The 18,951-nt window shown below is 46.9% G+C and overlaps 2 protein-coding genes and 1 long non-coding RNA gene across 6 annotated transcripts in view; all 3 read right to left on the reverse strand.

The window, feature by feature from the left end:
- The window catches only part of LOC122487615 (up-regulator of cell proliferation), a 57,789-nt gene that overhangs the window by 4,595 nt on the left and 34,243 nt on the right, over positions 1 to 18,951 (reverse strand). For 2 of the 4 annotated variants that reach the window (XM_043588319.1, XM_043588317.1), the window contains exons 2-4: positions 9,973 to 10,043; positions 598 to 630; positions 336 to 374 (exon numbers count right to left, since the gene is read on the reverse strand). In XM_043588319.1, the coding sequence (XP_043444254.1) occupies positions 336 to 374; positions 598 to 613 (55 nt within the window). In that variant the 5' untranslated portion in view covers positions 614 to 630; positions 9,973 to 10,043. Of the gene's footprint in view, positions 1 to 335; positions 375 to 597; positions 631 to 9,972; positions 10,044 to 10,352; positions 10,380 to 12,610; positions 13,125 to 18,951 lie in introns of those variants that run through there. The other 2 variants (XM_043588316.1, XM_043588318.1) reach the window with 2 other exon arrangements.
- LOC122487619 lies at positions 1,498 to 2,618 on the reverse strand. The gene is made up of 2 exons (XR_006298423.1): positions 2,113 to 2,618; positions 1,498 to 2,021 (listed from the first exon to the last, which is right to left on the reverse strand). It is a non-coding gene; the product is annotated as an uncharacterized LOC122487619 (long non-coding RNA).
- LOC122487617 lies at positions 12,070 to 14,711 on the reverse strand. The gene is made up of 2 exons (XM_043588320.1): positions 13,122 to 14,711; positions 12,070 to 12,728 (listed from the first exon to the last, which is right to left on the reverse strand). Exon 1 carries the CDS (start codon positions 14,709 to 14,711, stop codon positions 13,758 to 13,760), a length of 954 nt encoding a protein of 317 aa, XP_043444255.1. The 3' UTR covers positions 12,070 to 12,728; positions 13,122 to 13,757.

An 18,951-nucleotide genomic window follows, 5' to 3' on the forward strand; every position in this document is an offset into this window, starting at 1 on the left:
GGTTCATGGGTTCGAGCCCCGCATCAGGCTCTGTGCTGACAGCTCGGAGCCTGGATCCTGCTTCGGATTCTGTGTCTCCCTCTCTCTCTGCCCTCCCGTGCTCATGCTCTGACTCTGTCTCAAAAAATAAATAAACATTAAAAAAAAATTTAGAACCACTGTGGGGACTCGTCACAAGTAAGATTCCTGCACTTGCAGCTTCCCCTGCCAAGACGCTAGTGTCCATCACTGTCCCGGTTAGTGGTGGCACTGAGGACTAAGGGGCTAGCAGAGACTCTGACACAGGAGCTGTCCTCCCTTGACAGGACAGGGGTGAGAGCAGAGAAAATACGTACCTGTTGGGAAGTCACTGTCCTGAGCCTCATTTGTACCGTCTAAAAAAGCAAAGGAAAATGAGATGTCAATCAGATCAGCACCTTAGACTGACACAAATTAATTTAGGCTAAACCCAGAACCTTCCTTCTTCTCACTAAGACAGCAAGTTCTCCCCAGTGTTCACAATGTAAAATCCCGGTGAGTTCTCAGTCTACCCACCCGCCCCCTTTCCCCAGACTGGTCCACCCCAAACCCTGCTGTCTCCTCCCACATGAGACTCACAGTCATCTGCTTCCATTTCTCTCCATTCCAGATCTGGAAGAAAACACACACATGAGGACTTTCATCAGCAAGTTAGGACCTTTCTACCAAAAAGTCTCAGTGAGAATGTGGGGGCTCCTGTTTATTATTACTGCTTTTAACTTCAGTTTTTCCTGTGTACATTTTTTCCAGCCCCAAATATGACACAAAGTAGTAACAGCTACATATGAAACACTGATTTGCTCTAGAACATGTATCTTGAAGAATTTACTTCAAGTTTCCAAAAATAAAATATAAATAAGTTAATGAAACTTATAATCTTTGATGTTAGAAACTATTTAAAACATAAGTCAATGCAAATTCCTTGGTTCAATTTCAAGATGACCTCCTACAGACATCATTTTTATTCTATCATAGAGCTTTTGAAATCCCTGGAAATGAGGCACCTCTCCTGGGGAAGGGCCATGACTTCCACGTCCACAGTTATCTGTCCAAACTCTAGCATCAGGGTATGTCCATTGACACTAACACTTTACTACAGGGTGTATTTAAGTTAGTGCCATTCAGATGTACAAAGACCTCAAAACCCTACAGCCCTGACTGCAAACATGGGACAGTGGGAGCAAGACTTCAGTGTGTACTTTTTTATTGTTCCGGCTTTTGATCCAAGTAAAAGTACCATCTAATCCAAAATTAAAATTATATTTTTTAAAGATTATGAATCAAGAAAAGATTCTGATATTTTCAGATTAACTCCTCTCATGATTTCCATATCAGGAGGCAGATAAACATGACCTTTCAGTCTTCTTTGATGGCATTTCTGGAAACAGATGTGAAGAGCAGGGAAGAGAAACAGGAAAGTGGTTGGAGAAATCACGAGAGCATGGAGGACAGATGAGTCACACACATCAAACCACTGTGTTGAGCCATCAAAAGATCAGTTTATTCAAAGTGGAGAAAAAACATCAGAAGGATTTTTCCAAGGAATCCAAAATGCCCTCCAAGAAAATATGAGTTATAGGAGATGACGGGACAGAGAGGAGCCCGGGCCTGGCTCCAGGTAGCTCTGAGAGCAGTTGTGAGCAGGAATCACAGGGTAAACCTCAGACTCACAGAAGCCAGGGCCTCCTTTTGGTAGGGATGGGACACAGCTCTGATGTGCACAGGGCAGATTACAGGTGGGTGACATCAAGGAGGCACAAAGTGGCCAAAGGGTCAGCCTATCAAACTGCAGGAACCACCGTGGGGCAGGGGACCCTAGACGTCCGTAGGCCAAGATCGCTGGGAGCCCAGATAGGCACCAGTCAGCAGCAGACGTGGGGGCCAGCAAGGGCTTGCTCCTGGGGGGGCCAAGCTCTTCACTATAGTTCCTGCTAGACAGGCCCAGGCTCCGACCCCCAGGGGTGCCAGGCTGACAGGGACAGAGTGCTGGCCGGGTGCTCCCACTGAAATGATAGGTCAGTGGGGGGATTAGTACGACTCTCACCCACGAAACTGAATTACTTTTCCCCAGTTATTATGGCACCCAGTACTCACTCCACAGAGCTTTCACCGTGTTTTGGAGTGCTTGCTACTGGACAGTCCGTGGACATCAAAGACACCGCTTCACAACTTGGGGCTATTAGTGTATATGAAGGAGAATGAAGTTGAACTCCCACCTCACACCCTGTACAAAGATGAACTCTATAAGACCTAAATATAAGAGTGAAAAGGAGTAAATCTTTGTAACCTTGGATCTGCCAATGGATCCTTAGCTGTCATGCCCAAAGCACAGGCAACAACAGAAAAAAAAAAAAAAAAAAAAACCAGACAGGACTGCATGAAGATACAAATTTCATGTGCATCAAAGAGCACTGTGAACAAAGTGGAAAGACAACCTACAGAATAGGGGAAAACACGTGCAAATCATATGCGATTCGGGTCCAGTTTCTAGGATACATAAAACAACTCTCGCAAATTCAAACAAAAAAGAAAAAACCTCATTCAAAGGATGGGGTGCCTGGGTGCCTCAGTTAGTTAAACGTCCGACTCTTGGGGTACCTGGGTGGCTCAGTTGGTTAAGCATCCGACTTCAGCTCAGGTCATGATCTCGCAGTTTGTGAGTTCGAGCCCCATGTCGAGCTCTGTGCTGACAGCTTGGAGCCTGGACCCTGCTTCAGATTCTGTGTTTCCCTCTCTCTCTGCCCCTCCCCCACTTGTGCTCTGTCTCTGTCTACCAAAAATAAATAAATGTAAAAAAAAAAAAAAAGTTTGACTCTTGACTTTGGCTCAGGTCATGATCACATGGTTCAAGTTCGAGCCCCACACTGTCTGCACTGACAGTGTGGAGCCTGCGTGGGATTCTCCCTCTCCCTCTCTGCCCCTCCCCTGCTCTCAAAATAATTTCTCCTTTCTTATTGTGTTAAAATATATATAACATGGGGCACCTGGGTGACTCATCCGGTTGAGCGTCAGACTTCAGCTCAGGCCATGATCTCATGGTTCATGAGTTCAAGCCCCACATCCATCTCTCTGCTGTCAGCACAGGGCCTGCTTCAGATCCTCTGTTCCCCTCTCTCTGCCCCTCCCTAGCTCATGCTCTCCTTTTCAAAAATAATTTTAAAAACATTTTTTAAAAAAATACACATAACAGGGGCACCTAGGTGGCTCAGTTGGTTAAGCATCTGATTTTGGCTCAGGTTGTGATCTCACAGTTCTTGGGTTTGAGCCCTGCATTGGGCTCTGTGCTGACAGCTCAGAGCTGGAGACTGCTTTGGATTGTGTGTCTTCCCATCTCTCTGCCCCTACCTCCACTCATTCTTGCTCTCTCTCAAAAATAAACATTAAAAAAATACACATAACAGAAAATTTACTACCTTGCACATTTGTGGGTGTACAGCTGAGTGGTGTTGAATCAGTTCATTCACTGTTGTGCAGCCATCTACCACCCGCATTGTGAATACGGAGTCCTAATCCTACTAGACAGTAACTCCCATTCTCCCCGACCCAGTCCCTGTAAACCAGTTCTGGTCTCTGCGACTCTGAGTGCCTCACATACACAGAATCACACAGCGTTTGTCTTTTTGTGACTGGCTTATTTCATTTGGCATGATGTCCTCATGGTCCATCCATGCTAAAGCATATGGTGGGATTTTCTTCCTTAAGGCTGAATCACATTCCATTGTACAGATGGACCACATTTGGGAAATCTCTCCAGGAGGTGATGGACACTTGGGTCACCTTCATGTTTTAGCTGTCGTGATGACGCTATTGATATAGGTACATAAAGATCTCTTGCAGACCTTGCTTTCAATTCTTTGGGCCCCGCCCAGAAATGGAACTGCTAGGCCATATGGCATTTCTATATTTAATTTTTTGCGGAAGCTCCACCCAGTTTTCCCCAGCAGCCACACCATTCACACTCCCACATCCATTTCTGATTTTAGTGATAGGAGTATTTTCTCCTTTTTTCTTAGTCAGTGTAGCTAAAAGTTTGTCAGTGTTGTTGCTCTTATCCAAGAATTCATTTCTGGTTTCATTGATTTTCTGCACCATTTTTCTAATCTCTGTTTTACTGATCCCTGCTCCAATCTTTAGTATTTTCTTCCTCCTGCTAGCTGCGGGTTTCACTTGTTCTTCTTTTTCTGGTTCCTTAAGTTGTAAAATTATGTTGTTGATTTGAGATGTTTATTTCTTTAAATTTTTTTTTTAATTTTTTTTTCAACGTTTATTTATTTTTGGGACAGAGAGAGACAGAGCATGAACGGGGGAGGGGCAGAGAGAGAGGGAGACACAGAATCGGAAACAGGCTCCAGGCTCTGAGCCATCAGCCCAGAGCCTGACGCGGGGCTCGAACTCACGGACCGCGAGATCGCGACCTGGCTGAAGTCGGACGCTTAACCGACTGCGCCACCCAGGCGCCCCTCTTTAAATTTTTTTAATGTTTATTTTTTGAGCGAGCAAGTGTGCATGAGTTGGGGAGGGGCAGAGAGAGAGGAAGACACAGAATCTGAAGCAGGCTACAGGCTCAAAGCTGTTAGCACAGAGCCCGACACAGGGCTCAAACCCTCGAACCACGAGATCATGACCTGAGCCAAAGTCAGACACTTAACTGACTGAACCACCCAGGCGCCCCAGATGTTTTTTTTTAAGTTTATTTATTTTGAGAGAGACAGAGACAGAGTGAGTGGCGGAGGGGCAGACAGAGGGAGACAGAATCCCAAGCACGCTCTGCACTGTCAGCACAGAGCTCGACACAAGGCTCAAACTCATGAGCCATGAGATCAAGACCTGAGCTGAAACCAAGAGTTGGACACTTAACCAACTGAGCCACCCAGGAGCCCCACACATTTCTTATTTTTAATGTAAGTTCTTATAGCTCTAAATTTTCCCTCTTAACACTGTTTTTGCTGCATCCTACATGTTTGGGTGTTTTGTGTTTTTGCTTTCATTTGTCTCTAAGTATTTTCTAACTTTCTTGAGATTTCTACCTTGAAACCCTGGTTGAAAGTGTGTTTAGTGTCCACAATTTTTACAATTATTCAGTTTTAGGTTTGATTTATAACTACATCCCATCGTGCTCACTTTGCAATATCTATCTTGTAAAATCTCTGTAGACTTGACTTGTGGATGTACACTTTAGAAGAACGTGTGTGTCATGTTGCTGGGTTAAGTGTTCTCTATTTTTGTTAGATGTGGACAGTTTACTGTGCTCTTTAAATCCTCTATTTCTTTTCTTGTCTTCTGTCTGGTTGTTCTATCTATTATTGTGAGTGGGGTATTAATGTTCCCAGCTCATACTGTAGAGCTATTTCTCCTTTCTATTCTATCAGTTCTTGTTTCAAATATTTTGATGGGCTGTCATTAGGTGTGTACATGTTTATAATTATTGTATCTTCTTGCTGTATTGAGTCTTCTATTAACATACAATGCCCTTGTTTGTCTCTTGCAACCTTTTTTATGTGGAATCTATTTTGTCTGATATTAGTATAGCCACTCCTACTATCCACTGGTTATTATCTGCATGGAATACCTTTCTTCATCCTGTCACTTTCAACTTCTTTTTATCTTTGGATCTCAAGTGAGTCTCCTGTAGACAGCATATAGTTGGGCCAATCTCTGTCTTTTCATTGAAGAGTTTAATGCCTTTATACTTAAAGTAACCACTGACAAGGAGGCACTTACTTCTGTCATTTTGCTCTTTGTTTTCTATATGACCTATATACGTCCAAAAACTTTGCCCCTTTACATTCTACCCCCACCTCTTTTGGTTGTTGATATGACAAAAGCACATCTTTATACACTGAGTGTCCCAGAACATAAACTACTAATTCTTTCAAATGCATTAGTCTCATAAGTTATGCAGGAAATAAGATTTGGAGTTAAAAACCAAAGTGACAGTAATATTACTATTACATTTTTTTTCTTTAAAATGTATTAGTCTTAGAGGTTAGAATGGGAGAGAGCCAAAGCATAAGAGACTGTTAAAAACTGAGAACAAACTGAGGGTTGATGGGGGGTGGGAGGGAGGAGAGGGTGGGTGATGGGTATTGAGGAGGGCACCTTTTGGGATGAGCACTGGGTGTTGTATGGAAACCAATTTGTCAATAAATTTCAGAAAAGAAAAAAAAAAAATAAAAATAAAATGTATTAGTCTTATATAGAAAACAAGAAGTAAGCTACAAACCATTGTTAGAATTGTTACATTAGCTATTATAATTGCCCATGTATTTACCTTTATTTAGATCTTTACATCTCAATACATCAGTAATACAGTCACTGTTTAGTGTCCTTTCTTTTCACCTGTAAAATTCCCTGGTGCATTTCCTGTAGGGCAGGTGTAAGGTCACCAACTCCCTCAGCTTCTCTTTACCTGGGAATATCCGTTTCTCCTTCACTTTTTTTAAAAGTAGGCTTCATGCCCAGCACGGAGCCCCATATGGGGCTTGAACTCATGACCTTGAGATTAAGACCTGAGCTGAGATCAAGAGTTAGAAGCTTAACTGAATGAGCCACCCAGGCATCCCTCTCCTTCACTTTTGAAGGACAGATTTGCTGGGTATAGGATTCTTAGCTCATAGTTTTTTTGTTTGCTTAGCACTTTATTTTTATTTTTTTAGCACTTTAAATATATATTCCCACTGTCTTCTGGTTTCCAAAGTTTCTGATGAGGAATCTAGAGATGATCTTGGAGGATCCTGTGTATGTGATGATCTGCCTCTCTGCTGCTGCCTTCAAGACTCACTCCTTCTCTTGTTGAAGTTTAACTGTAACGTGTCTCGGTGTGGGTCTCTTAAAATTCATCTTACCTGGACTTTGTTGAGTTTCTTGGATTTTATATGCATGTCTTTTTAGGAAGTTCTCAGCCATTATTTCTTCAAATATTCTCTCTGCCCCTCTCTCTCTCTCCCCCCTCCTTCTGGGAGGCCCACAATGAGTACCTACTGATGGTGTCCTATGGACATCTTACGTTCTGTATGCTTTTCTTCAATCTTTCTGTCTCTGGTCCACAGCTTCCATAAGTTCCATTGTCCTATCTTTAAGTTCACGGATTCTTTCTTCCATCTGCTTCCATCTGCCTCTGAATTCCACAAGTGAAGTTTTCATTCTGGTTACTGTTCTTTTCAGCTCCAGAATTTCCTTTGGTTTCTTATTCTAGCTCTTTATTGATATTACTGTTTAGTTCACATATCATGTTCTTGACTTTCTCCACATTTTCCTTCAGATTTCTGAGCATCTTTAGGATCATTGTCTTAAAGTCTTCGCCTAATACATCTGCCCTCAATCTTTTCAGTGCCCGCTTTTGTTCAATTTGTTTTTCTTTGAATGGGTCATATTTCCCTGTTTATTTGTGTGCCTTGTGATTGCTTTATTGAACACTGGACATTTGAATCTAATAATGTGGTAACTCTGGAAATCAGATACCCCCACCTTCCCCAGGGTTTGCTGCTCTTTGTTATTATTTGTTGGGTTGTGTAGGTGAGCTCTGTGCTCAGGAGCAAACAGAGGCTCAGGCCCTCTGAGGTGTTTTCTGAAATCTTCTTTGGGAATGCCCACCCACTATCTAATTTCCCCACATATGCAATTGCTTTTGAATGTTCTAGTGTCTAATGTCTGGCTCCCAGAAGGGGAAAGGGCAAAAAATTAATGGGAGGAAGGGTGCTGGTCTTGAAATCCCCTGGAAGTCACTTCAGCTGGAGGAGGAGGGGCTTGCAACAATAAGGAAGGGGCAGCAACACCAACGGCCACCCTGTGTCTGCACCTCTGTGATCAGAAGCAGTAAGCAGCAGAGCGGAGATCCCCGGTATTTGGGCAGGGTTCTTTCTGCCCACTCCAGCTGGTTCCCGCCAGCCATGTGCAAGCTGCTGCAGAACTGTGTGCACAGCAGCCTGCATCTGTCTAGGAATGGGAGGCAGGGAGCTGCTACTGTGCTGAGAGACGTAGCTTTTATCAAACTAACTACAGATTTACTACCCAAGCCTCCCCCTGGAAGTGGCAAATCTCCACCTGACTCCAGAGTTACAAAGCAGTTAGTGGCCAGATCCACCAGTACAAGTGCTGCGCAGGTTGGGAGACAGATTCCTGGCGTTTCCTATTCTGCCACCTTCCCAGAATGAGAAGAGTTTAAAGAGTTTTCTTAAATTTCTTTTAAAGAATGAACTAAAGGGGCACCTGGGTGACTCAGTCGGTTGAGCATCTGACTCTTGATTTCGGCTCGGGTCATGATCTTACAGTTTGTGAGTTCGCGCCCCATATTGGGCTCTGTGCTGACAGGACGGAGCCTGCTTGGGATTCTCTCTCTCCCTCTCTCTCTGCCCCTCCCCTTTTCTCTTTCTCTCTCTTAAAATAAATAAACATTTTTTACAAAAATAAATTTAAAAAATAAGGAATGAGCTATGAAGTAATTAACACCCTCAGATGGAAATGAGGTAAATAAACTCTGTAAGAGGATTATATATAAAACGAATCCATGCTTTTAAAAATCGGGAGTGTGAGTATCCCTGGAAGAGGCAGGGTGGGAGGGGACTACTGGGAAACTGATGTGTTTGGCTTCTTTGTCTGGATGCTGCTTAAGATAGGTCTGTTCATGTTTGTGAAAATTTCTCCAGTTACACACTGGGAATGTGGGCACTTCTTCAGGTGTACATCACACTTCAATAAAACTTCCCTCTTAATCCTATAGGCTGAAGAGTTTGCTTTTAAGTCTTATTAATGAAACAGGCTGAAGAGGAAATCACATACCTCAAGAAGAAAATTTCTTAAAATAATTACTAGAGGCTTATTCATTGGAGAGATAATAAAGATGGGACGTAGGAAGGTAGCAGAGTGTCTCTGAGCATTGGTTTCCTCAATGAAACAAAGGACCAATAGTGACTAACCACCTGGCTCACAACAGGCATCCAGTGGGGGGATTCCCTCTCCCAATCACCCCATGCTGCCTCCCAGTCTCTCTAGAGCAACTCTCGTTCTGACAGAAATCCCTGTGGTCAAGGAAATGTTCTAAGTCTGCATGTCCAACAAGCACCTGAAATATACCTGGTGTGACCAAGGTAGACGTTGTGTGCCTAATGGCTACGGTACCGAACAGCACATTCTAGATCTTGAGAAGGTGTAAGGCTTTGGCCAATTTCTACTTGATCCCAACTTTGCTGTGAGGCTTGACCTGGCCTTTACTTCCCCCAGTGCCTACCTTCTAGAACAGAAGCTCCATGGGACGTGGGCCACTGCATTCACTACTATTTACTATATTCACAGTGCCTACTCCAGTGCCCGCACACGGTTAGTGGTCAACAAATATTTGTTTGGATGAATAAAATAAAACAGAATTTGATTAATCCAGACTTCTTTACATATTTTTGTGGGGTTATCTTTGCATACCACTCTGATATCCAATAGGACATATTTATTTCGAGAAGCACTGAATTAGCAATAGATCCAACATGGATTTCTAAGAGAAAAGGTGTCTGATGTGTGGCCACCATACCTCAAAGCTGAAGTCACAAGAGGCAGTCCCAGCCCCAGCCCCCAAACCCACTGAGGAAGAGACCCAGCCCGTGTGAACCACAGCCAGGAAGACCACGGATCGGTCTGCTTGGGACAGTTCTGCTTTATCCCTGTTGTCCCAACACAACGCTCAGAAGTGCCCAGGTCACAAAGTAGACAGTCCCCCAAAGCCAAGATTCAGGGTGGCAGGAACAACATGCTTGAATTGGACAATACGTTCCCAGAAAACTGTGGGATAATCACCTGTTGGAAACTGAACCCTACTTTGAATATATGAAGTTAAAAGGCCCTTGAATGGAATCGTTTCATAAAAGGAAAAACAAAAGCCTTAGGCTTATTTATTTCTGAGGCCTGTGAGCCCCTGCCCAGGATACCGCCAGAACCAGCTTCCAAGCGGGTGCCGGCCCCCGTTACCTGCAATGGCCACCGCAGTCCGTCTCTCAGATGCTTTTATTCCTGGGGCTACTTCTCCCAAATCTGAGCGTCTGAAACAATTCCAAAGGAAAACTGTAATGAAAATAATGAAGTAATACCACAACTTGATTCTACCTGTCAAGTTGGCTGCACGTCAGAACCTCTTGGGGGGACTTGAAAACTACAAATCCTGGCCGCGCCCCAGCTCGTGGAAACCAGACCTGGGGGCTGGGCCCGGGCAGCACTGTTTCAAAGAGCTCCCTCAGTGATTCCAACGTGCAGCCACCACAGAGAAGCCCTGGTCAAGAAAAACCAGCCCTCTCTGCAACCGCAGGCCAGAGCACACATCGTCATTCAAAAAGACAGAAAAATATACATACCCTTTGACCAGTAATTCCACTTCTAGCCTAAGGAAATAATTAAGATTTAGTTACAAAGATGTTGATGTCAGCTTTACATATAATAGTGAAAAACTGGATGCCTTTTAAAATCAAAGTCCGATTACAGAGAAGTATGGTACAGTCTTATTCTGTACTCATTAGAAAATACTGTATGGATCACACCTTGTGGACACAGAGACGTTGGACGATGTTACAGAATGACATGAATGATATATTCATTAGCAGGAGGAAAAGTCAAGTTACAGAACAATATGTGTAGTATGACGTTTCAATAAAATTGTATTTGTGTATTTCCCTACAGGTGTACATAAGGAGATCTAGAAGGATATTCATCAAGAGTAACAGTGTGGGCAGACAGGGGTGGTCCTGAATTCTTTTAAGTAGGTTTGGTAAGTGCAGTCCGTTTAAGAATGAACTATTTTAAATATATTATAAAATTGAGTAAATGTGCCGATTTTGTCAGGAGCCAGGGGTTCCACTGGTGAAGAAGGGACACACAAATATGGAAAGAAGAAGCTAGAACAAGAACTCCCAGGGGCGCACAGGAACCAGTGAGGCCAGCGTGACGGCACGATTTCTACACGCGAGCGTGTGGGTACGCGTTTGCATCTGTACGCATTCTCTCTCCTAGCTCCGTCCACCAAAAGAGCCAAAGATACTCTATGGAGACAGTGAGCGCACCAACCCCCTTCTGCGCCATTCCACACTAAGAGACAACAGGTCTCCTTGGAGGGATGGCCGGGAAAGAACAAGAGAAGTCTGAGCATCTTCAGAAAACAAGGAAGTGCTCAAAAAAATGCTAGGGTAGGTCACAGAACATAGGTGCCAGCTTGAAGAGGCTCCTATGGCCAAGTCTGGGACAATCTGAGTGTGAGCATAATAAATACAGTAACTAATGAAAAACCATTGAAAAGCAGGACTGAATGAGTCCGTGTAGGTATATATAAACAAACTGGGGGAGGGAGGAGGGCTCTTGCTCACAACTATCCGATGAGTCAAGTGCTGCAGCTGGAGTAGTATCATTCTGCGACCATCTCAATCTCAATGAAGACTGGTTCAGGCCAGGGGCACCTAGGGGGGCTCAGTCAGTGAGTGTCCAACTTCGGCTCAGGTCATGATCTCAGGGTTTGTGAGTTTGAGACCCATTTTGGGCTCTGGGCTGACAGCTCAGAGCCTGCTTGGGATTCTCTCTCTCCCTTGCTCTCTGCCCCTCCCTCGAATGCACACGTGCTATTTCTCTCTCGTGTGCACGCTCTCTCTCTCTCTCTCTCTGTTTCTCTCAAAATGTCTCCCCACAGACTGCTTCTTAGGGGTCAGGGAGAAAAAAAAAACTAGTAATTACAACGATGCACACTTGGGCAATACCTGACTGGGTGATCAAATCAGTGACAACATGACAGATGGCCACTGTGTGCCCCAGCCATCGCACCCTGAGAAAGAACACGTCACCGGGCAGTGTTCCGGCTAAGAATGAAAAGTCCTGGTCTAATTGTGGGGGCAAATCCAAAACAGAAAGTCACCTGGAGGGGAGGACTATGTTATCCCAAAGTCACAAAGGACAAAACAAAGGTGGAGGAAACGTTCCAGATTCAGGGTGCTGGAGAGATATGAAAACAAAATGCAGGACCTGACCCCACACTAGATCCTGAACCGGAGGGAGAGACTTTGGGGTCAACTGACAGAATTGAAATGTGGGCACTATGCGTGTTGAAAGCATGGATGTTGATGACTGAACCACAGCTGTAAGAGAGTATCTCTGCTCTCAGGAAACCCCGAAGGATCTGGTGAGAAAACAGGATGCTGCATGTAGCTGACTCTCTAGTGCGTAAGAAAGATTACGCATGAGTGTACTCATGTGTGTACATAAACACACATGCAGCGAGAGCCGGAGCATGAGAAATGAAAATGGTAAGTAAGCTAAAATATTAAAAACAGCAAACTCTGGATAAAGGGCCTTTCACTTTTATCATTTATCTCTAGGTACAAGTTATTTTAATAAAAAATGTCAAAGTTTATTTTGTTCTATTTACATTCTTTAAGTGAAAGAAGCATGTATTAATAAAACCAAAAGAACTTAAAAATGATGCAATGAGAGGGGTCTGGGCCAGAATAAGATGTGCAGGTGCCCCAGAGAGACCAGACTGCTGTGTCTTCCAGGAGCATGGGGACACTCAACTCCATGTAAGGGACCCTCAGACCATCCAGCCCCCACTAATTCCCCAGCAAACAAGTCACACCCGCAGTCCGGAAGGAGACTCCACGCCGGGTCTCTGGGCGTCTCATCCTCTGCCTGCTGTGAGGAGAGTCCTGGAAACACAACTGTACAGCACAGACTGCTAAGCTCCGCCCCCGATGCTGATAAAAAAATGAGAGTTTTCATTGCTTTTGTAGTAAGAAAAAAAGTAACCTTAAAAATAGACAACAGGACGGGTATAAACTGGCTCCCAGAGTACAAGCAGGCATGGCCTGGCCGCACACACGCGCCTGAGGTCCAGGCTGGGAGAGGGGAGGACCAAAGGACAGGTGTTTACAGTCGGGGGCTCCTCCCACCCACACACGGGCTCCTGGGACAAGAGCTGAACCTCAACCCTTTCCTTCCAACACAAGAAAGCAGGCAACAAAAGTGATATTATCACAGGGATTCTGTCCTGTATTCCTGTCCACAAACTGCACATCTGTATTGTGAACGGAACACAGGGCCCAGCCTGGCAGAGGATCAGAAGCTTGGCTCCGCCTGGCACTTTTTACCTTTCGATCTACTTTCAACGCTTTCACAGTCTCAATTGTGTTCAAAGTCCTTTGTTGAAGCTGTCACCCCCGTGCGACTACATTTGGAGACGAGGTCTGTGCAGAGTGTGATACTGTGATTTAAAAGAATTTATTTGGTTCGTCTCCATTCCTGGCACACAGCTCCTAAAAACCCTTGGGATTTTCTTTGTGAGGTGTAAAGGTGCCTCTTATAATGTTAACGAGTGAGTTTGGGAAAGCACCTGAGGATGGGGGCAGGTGGCCTGGGGACCTAACCACGTGGTTACAGGATTGCAACTTTAAGTTCGTGGACAGGAGGGAATGGAGGTTGGATCAATCACCAGTGGTCAATGAGTTCATCACTCATGCCTGTGTAATGAAGCCTCCAGAAAACCCCGACAGGACGGGGTTGTGAGGGCCTCCAGGTTGGTGAGCACGAGATCTGAGAGGGCAGGGAGACTCCGTGCCCCTCCCCACACACCTGGCTGGTGCAGATCCTCTTCTGGCTATTCCCGAATCACTCCTTTTGTAACAAATGGGTAATCTAGTAAGTAACACGTTTCCCTGAGTTCTGTGAGTCACTGCAGCAATTAACTGACCCCAAAGAAGGGTCATGGGAACCGGACTCACCCCTAGTCAGCCAGAAGCATAGGAGGCAGCCTGGATTCTCACTGCTGGCATCCTAGGCAGGAGGTGTTCATGGGAGCCCCAAGCTGTAGCCCATGTCACAAGCACGGCAGCGGCCCGGGCCTGCAGCGTGGAAGTGGGGCTGGGGGTGGGGGTTGGAGGGAGGGGTGGTCTTGCATGACAAGACCCTGAACCTGTGGGAGACGCTCGCTGTCTCCAGCCAGACAGGGTCAGCGATGAGCTCAATTTCAGACACCCTGCAGGTGTCTCAGAATTGTTTGCTGGTGTGGACAGAACCCCCCCCCTCCCCCCCCCCCCCCCCCGCAACATTACAGTTAGGTCAAGAATTCCGTTTTGGTGGCAATTGCAGTTAAATGAGGTCCTAAGCCTGGGGCTTGTGGAGAGCTGGCTCTCTGTCTGCAGCTTCACAGAAAAGGCCACATGAGGCCACGGCGAGAAGGTGGCCGTCCACAAGCCAGGGAGAGAGGCCTCAGGAGAAACCAACCATGACCACACTGCAGTCAGGGCACCCAGCCTCCAGGACCATGCGACACAAGTCTGTTGCTTCCGGCACCATGAGCACAGCAACGCCATACCCAAAACGTCCTGCGAGGTGGAAACAGCACAGAGGCCTGCCCACCGCCCCCACACCAGCAAACACGGCTGGACCCAAACCTCAGTCCTCTGGCTCCCCCAGGGCTCATCACTTTTAAGACTCAGGTAGATTTTAGGTAACTTAAAACTACAACTAATAATTACAAAAACCCTGAGTACCCGGCCCGGCCTCAGGCACATGCAGCCCAGGAGGCTTTCTGCAGAGCAGGTGTGGGTAATTACTAACATCATCACTATCTTTTTCTGCTTCCCAAAATAGGGGGAATATAAAATATGGAAGAGTACCAAGAAAATGCCTTTGCTCTTTTGAAAATTACTCAACAGATGAACCAATCCCCTCCCCCCCATTAGTCTGATTCCACTGCTACAAGCTCATTCTAGCTCCGGCTTCCAGAGGACGACGTTCTGTGAGGCTGGGGTCACCTCCCCATTACGGGCCAGAGTGCAAAGCCAAACATGGAAGCCAGCTCAGGTCCTGTGCAGAGGCCCATGGTGGGCGTGGGCTCCTGGCCTCCATGCTGACCAGACCTGGGGCGTCTCCCCACAGGGACAAGGGGTGATCTGACCGCCGCCCTGAGGGCCCAGTGCATCTAGCGGTACTTCCTTGCTAAGTCAGTGAGCAGACACTGTGGTCTGCACCCTTCCACGGCTTCCTTTGAGTCCAGCAGGAAAAATGAGGGCCCTGACAACTCCCTGGCCGTGTCTCCTAGGTGATGGGGCACGCCATACTTTCCTTGTCCTTCTTCTTTTTCCAACTGCCCAGAAGATTTACCTGCAGAGGTTTTCTACATCTGGAGAGTCTGATTCTGGAGACCAGGGTGTTCATGCACGCTGACCCACCTCTGACAACGGAGACCAGTGCACCCCGTCAGAGCTGCACACTTCTCGGGCAGCGGTCTTCAATGCCCAGAATAAATGGTCCAAACCTGGTGAGCAGGGCTAATTCCTAGCAACAAACCCCACTCCTTCACCAGGTGGTGACAATAAAGCAAGATGGCACAGAAAACCATCCCAAGCAGGATATGAGAGAAATACAGGTGCATTTGCTTACTGTAATGCAGCCAGCAGCCTACTATTAATTGCTTTGGATAATAAAGAATCTGCTCAATTTTTGCTGTTTTATGCTGACAACTTATAAGACCCGCCAGTCGCCCTCCTGCCCCACACCTGGGCCAGCTGACAAGTAAGCCTAGGGACTTCTTCCTCTGCCCTGGAGGAGGGGTGGGGGGCCCTCCTCCCATTACCACCCCCGAAACAAAATAAACTTCGAAGCCAGTTGTTCTGCCTGGAAGCCTCACTAAATTAGTAATAAACCTTTATAAACCAAACTGGTGTGTGTTTAGGGTTGAAATGTGTCCCCCCCAAGGGGCACCTGGGTGGCTCAGTTGGTTAAGCGACCGGCTTCGGCTCAGGCCATGATCTCATGGTTGGTGAGTTCGAGCCCCATGTCGGGCTCTGTGCTGACAGCTTGGAGCCTGGAGCCTGCTTTGGATTCTATGTCTCCCTCTCTCTCTGCCCCTCCCCTGCTCATGCTCTGTGTCTGTCTCTCAATAATAAATAAACGTTAAAAAAATTTTTTTAATAAAAAAAGAAATGTGTCCCCCAAAAAGGTATGTTCAAGCCCTAACCCCAGTACTGAATGTGGTATTATTTAGAAATAGGGTCTTTGCAGATATAATTAGTTAAATTAAGACCAGGTCATACTGGGTAGGGTGGGTCCTCTTATTAGGAAAGTGTGGTTGGTCCACAGCGAGCAAAACGTGGGCAGGGGAGGCAGAGACCGCAGTGCTGTGCCTACAATCCACAGATCACCAGCAGCCACCAAAAGCCAGGGAACAGGGAGGCACCAACCGGGCCCACACCCTCATCCCAGACTCCTGGTGTCCGGAATGGTGGCGGAATACGCTTCTCTCTTCTTTGTGGCCCTTGTGACAGCATCCCCAACAGAGTTCATAGAGCACGAGTGTGGCTCCTGACGGCTGGATGCGGCATTCTCCCCAGTGCGTCCCTTCTCTGCTACTTGCAAGGACACCAGTCATTGGAGGACGGCCCACCGAGCCCAGCATGACCTCATTTTAACTAATCACAGCTGCCAGGAGCCTATTTCCAAAAAATGGTCACATTCACAGCTATGAGGGGTTAGACCTCAACACACGTTTTGGAGGTGACACGATTCAACCTCTAACAACATGCAAGCCACAGGAGAGGCCATCCCAGCTCCACAGGGACCACCCACATTGAAGTGTTCAACTCTCATCATGTGCAGGAGCATGACTGGCTGAGAAAACAGAGGACCTGGGTCTGTGGCAGCGCCTGGGGGCGGGGACACAAGCGGATGTGGGATATCACAGCACACCCCCTCAGCAGCCCCCCTCCCGGGGCCATAATCATCGCACCCCCAAGTGGAGCAGGAACGGGGCTGCGTGCAACGAGGCTGTGTCCTGGGTTCACTGAGCGAGAGGAAGTGACTCTGAGTCCTCCGAGAGCTCACACAGGAGCCGTGTCACACCCCACAAGACACACGGGCTGACCTCTGAGCCAAGGCTGGCCGTCCCCGCCCCACACAGCTCATCAGGGTGCTGTGAGGGTCTGGGGAGGTTTACATGTGGGAAGCAAGTTCATATAAGACAATGTTCTCCTGGACTTACCCTCACATTTACTCCCTGCCAGGGACTTCCCTAGGAGTTTCGGATCATTCTGTGAAGGACACAGACATCCTCGCTCTCAGCTGGGGGAGATGGACAAGTAATAACTTTTAAGTAGAAGGCACACTGGAAGATGCCCTGAGGCCTGGGCTGGGGCTGCTGTGGGTAAAAGGGGGTGAGGACTCCCGGATTGGGGGGGGGCACAGGAGAGCTCAGGCAGGGCAGGGGGCCCAGGATGAGCGGGAGGGCAGGGTGAGCAGAAGGAGGCAGCAGGACAGGTGAGGCTGAGCTCTTCAGGCCACAGACAAGATCCACTTTTATTCCAGGGCAGAAGGGAGGAGGGAGGGGGGAAGTGCTGAGTGTAGGTGGCACGCCTGTCCAGTGACAAAGGTCATACCTGGGTGGTGGCAGCACCAGAGACACTGACACAGGGCTGGACTCAAAGTCTCTGTGAAGGGTTCAGCAGACGAGGCAGAACGTGTGAGACAGACAGTGCAGGCAGCAGACAGCCGGACTGACAGCTGCCCGCATCTCAAGAGACCCGTGTAAAGAAACTATTTGTGCGTCCCCAGCTTCCCAAATTCTCTCACTGGGGCGGCAGTTTTCCAGATCTACTTGCAAATAAAAGAATCAAAACCCACGGCCAACGCCCTGTAGACAAGCAGGTTAGAAACGTACATTTACAACGTCAATGAGAGGGGTGAAGTATCCACACAGCAAACAGGCAGCATCTGTATGAGAACTTTCAGATCCCAAAGACCATAAAAGACTTGAACAAATGAAGAGGTGTATCCTATTTGAGAAAGGAAGGCTTAACGTGATTTTCTAAGTCAATGCTCCCTGAGTTAACCTGTCTGTGCATCTAGACTGAAAAACAGATAAGCTGATTCTATGGAGAAATATTTGTACAATATCAGGAAAATTCTGAAAAAGAACAGCAATGAAAGAGACAAAACCTGCCGGAGAGTAGGACACAGGACCAGCCACCAGAAATGAAGGCTGCAGGCCCGGCTCATGAGCAGACAGGCCGCTGGGTGGCAGGAGGCCCAGGGGCAGGCCCCAAACCCACAGGGAATCTGGTCCCTGACCCTGGGAGCTCACAGTGTCTGGGGGCTAAAAACAACCTGGAAAAGGTAACGGCAAACCCTGGCCACTCCCTTCACCAAAGTATCAACTGGACCTAAGATTTAAATTGGAAAAGGAAACAAAAAGTGCACTCAAAGGAAATATTAAAGACTTAAAAATCAGAGCCCGGAAGGCTTCATAAAGTCACAAGGCAAACGACAATAGGAGAAGTCTTTGTAACACAAATGGCAAAAGGCTGGTTTTCTCCATGTACGAAAAGCTACAAATCCACAAGAAAAAGCTAAGACTCCAAAGAGAAAAGTGAGACAGGACATCTCCAAAATGCATGTCAGGTTTAAAACAAAACAAGGAGGACCCAGAGCCCGGCTGTGCCCTGGAGTCGGGGGGTAAGGATGCCTCCTGGGTGGGACCTGGGCACCATGCCTGCATTTCCACAAAAGTCCTTTCACACCTTTTGAGATTTGTACCGTGTGTGCATTACTTGTTGTGAGAGATAAGGCAGCTAATGGGGTGCCTGGGTGGCTCAGTCGGTTAAGCGTCCGACTCTTGATTTTGGCTCAGGTTGTGATCTCTCAATTCGTGGGATAGAGCCCTGTGTCAGGTTCTGCCAGTGTGGAGCCTGCCTGGGCTTCTCTTTCTATCCCTCCCCTGCTCATGCTCTTTCTCAAAATAAAGAAATAAATTTTAAAAATTTTTTTTAAAAAAGAACACTCCCGGGGCGCCTGGGTGGCGCAGTTGGTTAAGCGTCCGACTTCAGCCAGGTCACGATCTCGCGGTCCGTGAGTTCGAGCCCTGCGTCGGGCTCTGGGCTGATGGCTCGGAGCCTGGAGCCTGTTTCCGATTCTGTGTCTCCCTCT

The sequence above is a fragment of the Prionailurus bengalensis genome, chromosome A2 (assembly GCF_016509475.1).
Source record: "Prionailurus bengalensis isolate Pbe53 chromosome A2, Fcat_Pben_1.1_paternal_pri, whole genome shotgun sequence".
NCBI lineage: Eukaryota > Metazoa > Chordata > Mammalia > Carnivora > Felidae > Prionailurus > Prionailurus bengalensis.

Bases quoted from the DNA above. Each gene is read 5' to 3' on its own strand.
- LOC122487617 (XM_043588320.1), bottom strand. From the start codon at position 14,711: ATGGGGGGGAGGGGATTGGTTCATCTGTTGAGTAATTTTCAAAAGAGC.